The sequence below is a fragment of the Bombus huntii genome, chromosome 4, assembly GCF_024542735.1.
Source record: "Bombus huntii isolate Logan2020A chromosome 4, iyBomHunt1.1, whole genome shotgun sequence".
Lineage (NCBI taxonomy): Eukaryota > Metazoa > Arthropoda > Insecta > Hymenoptera > Apidae > Bombus > Bombus huntii.
The window spans coordinates 16,122,202-16,124,946 of record NC_066241.1 but is presented as its reverse complement, the minus strand read 5'-3'; the positions used below and the strand labels follow the sequence as shown (position 1 = coordinate 16,124,946).

At 28.8% G+C, this 2,745-nt stretch overlaps 1 protein-coding gene across 1 annotated transcript; it reads right to left on the bottom strand.

The window, feature by feature from the left end:
- Window positions 1-778: 778 nt before the first annotated feature.
- Window positions 779-2,363, bottom strand: LOC126865307 (abaecin-like). The gene is made up of 3 exons (XM_050617704.1): window positions 2,213-2,363; window positions 1,345-1,524; window positions 779-950 (listed from the first exon to the last, which is right to left on the bottom strand). Exons 1-3 carry the CDS (start codon window positions 2,276-2,278, stop codon window positions 939-941), a joined length of 258 nt encoding a protein of 85 aa, XP_050473661.1. The 5' UTR covers window positions 2,279-2,363; the 3' UTR covers window positions 779-938.
- Window positions 2,364-2,745: the final 382 nt, after the last annotated feature.

The following is a 2,745-nucleotide window of genomic DNA, read 5'->3' as shown; positions in this document are numbered from 1 at the left end:
ATTAGACTTTTCTGAACGTTTTCCAGAGTATTTTCTGTTTTCAAATGTTTAAATGGAAGACAACTTTTGTTCTGGAACTTTCTCTTTCAGCTGTTCTTTACGTGGCACAGTTATATTGGCAAAGAAACGAAAACATTTTCAACAATTTCTAAATTAAGAATTAACAAAAACAATTCTTTGACAGAAAGTACTTTCATTGTTTATTCTTTACTATCTAATGTATTACATCCAAACAGCAATACAGACTGTGCATTAATATCTATTGGACATAGGGGTAAATGACATCATGCGTAAATAAGCAAACCCGTACTCAGCAAATCCTCAACATTGATTTATTCAGAAACGAAACCGCGTGCGAAAAAATGTCACTCTACATTTTCTACTTATTTTTTCATGTAGATTCACACCCTTTTCGTTTGTACCACCAGATCGATATCATCCCATACCTATGTATATCGTAATTTCCAATGAAAATAAAACTGCTGTATTTTATGCGTTTCTTTCTTATATTAAAATGACATATTTTGGGAGAAGAATATTAAAAGCTACGAATATTTTATATTTTCAATTATTACTTTTATTTACGAAATAAACACGAGTTCTCTATTAAAGGCAAATCTATGGTAAAAATACTTTGTACCTCTCCATTCGATAATGTTAAACATGATCTGACGAAAGGAAAAGATGCGCGCACGTACTTCATTAATTTCGATTATGTTCGTAAGGAAATATCAGTGATCAATTTAGTATCAATTGAACATTTAATTTAAACACTATATTTCAAGATAGTTACTATTTATTGAAAATAAATCAAGATCATTTTAATCAGTGTATAATTTAATTCAATTTATAGTTATAATAATTCGTCGGTACATTGCAGATATAATCTCTGATGATTTGTCAAGTTTAATTGTTTGAACGTTTCTTGATTTTTGTGATTAATGACCAGGCTGTAATAAAGCAAATAATATATATATAATATCCGATAATGTCTAAATATTTTCGTAATAATTTTACAAACGATAATAGTGTTCTTAAGATTGTTAAGATTTTCTATTTAGATGAAATTGAATATTACTGGAAATAGTTTATATAAATACGATGTTAAGCATTCTTAATTTCAAAGTCATGCATTAACATTTTGAGAAATTTTGAAATTTTTAATAAAAAAAATTATATACTACATAAACAACCTATATCTATATTCCGATTTTATGAAATTGTGTATTCTCAGGGACTTTATATAACTCTTGAATATACTTCATAGCAATATTCCTTTTAAATAAGTTTCAGTCTAGTAAATACTTTTAAATATTTGTTATTCAAATGTTAAGATATACGTACGTTTGGTAATGGGTACGGCCACTGAATTTTTGGATTGAATGGTCCATGACCTGGGAAGCTTGGAAACGGTTTAGATTGTCCCGGTCGTGGCGGATTATATGGTACAAATGCAAGGATTGCACATACTGTGGCAAGCATTATGAAAATAAACATTACTGCCTTCATCTTGTATATATTTTTCTGTAACATAGAAACAAATTATTTTAACAGCTAATTTAAATTACGAAATATTTAAATTAAGTCACAAGATACTTTAAATCTGTTGTATTGCTTTCACTGTTATAACTTGAATATAATAATCGTTAAATTAAAACTTAAGTTTTGATTGTAAGTACATTAATATTAACTTCTTTAGTACTAATTAATTTCTTTATTAAATTCTACTTCAAAGAGCTCCTATTGTATGACGTATTTCTAAAGTATAAAAATCAAAGTGTGCAGTATACAGGGTGGTTGGTAACTGGTGGTACAAGCGGAAAGGGGGTGATTCTACGCGAAAAAAGAAGTCGAAAATATAGAATAAAAATTTTTCGTTTGAGGCTTTGTTTTCGAGAAAATCGACTTTGAATTTTCGCTCAGTACGCGTGCACTTTATCGCATCTCGTTATAACGAATCTCACTGTAGATCGTTGATTAAAAAAAATCGGTCGATTAAAAAAAAATTTTTATTGTATATTTTTGACTTCTTTTTTCGCGTAGAATCATCCCCTTTCCGCTTGTACCACCAGTTATCAACGACCCTGTATATTGCTCATACATATGCATGTAAAATTATTAGAAATGTAACTTTAAAAGATTAAAATATTACTTACTAGTATTTACATTAATATAAATTCCATGAAACAATTAAATTGTATAATTAGCTTACCTCTCCACAACTTGCTCCTTTGCAACAGCTGAAGATACTTTCGATGTTACATGAATATTCTTGCATTTATATACAACTCTCATTGTGCAAGAACTCGCAGAAATATACATATATTTATTCTGTGTTTCAAAGATAGATAATTAGTACAGTATGTATGTGCATTCTTATGTTGTCACAGGGGATTCCGTGTTCTTTCCGTATTGTTCATAAGCTGCAGAATATCAATGACATATAGTGACCTATGTTATCGTATTAACAACATATTTGTATACTTATTGCTGCGTTCACAGATACGGGAATCCCTGGGAAATACACTTTCCTCAACCGTCTATTGAATGATAAGTAATATGTCTGTACAAAAATGTAAATGGCAAGACCAATATTTAGAGTTGACGAAGTAGCATGAAACAAAAGATGTTATCTATTCTATTGTCCTAACCAGAAATTTTTTTTTATTTCTTTTATTATTTATTATAAAGCATACGATTTTCAAATTTCGAAAGAAATTAATACATTTGATTAACTAATTTGAT

Coding starts and splice junctions, on each gene's coding strand:
- LOC126865307 (XM_050617704.1), bottom strand. CDS start 2,278: ATGCAAGAATATTCATGTAACATCGAAAGTATCTTCAGCTGTTGCAAA. Junction 1,525..2,212: donor AAGGAGCAAGTTGTGGAGAG/GTAAGCTAATTA, acceptor TCTATGTTACAG/AAAAATATATACAAGATGAA.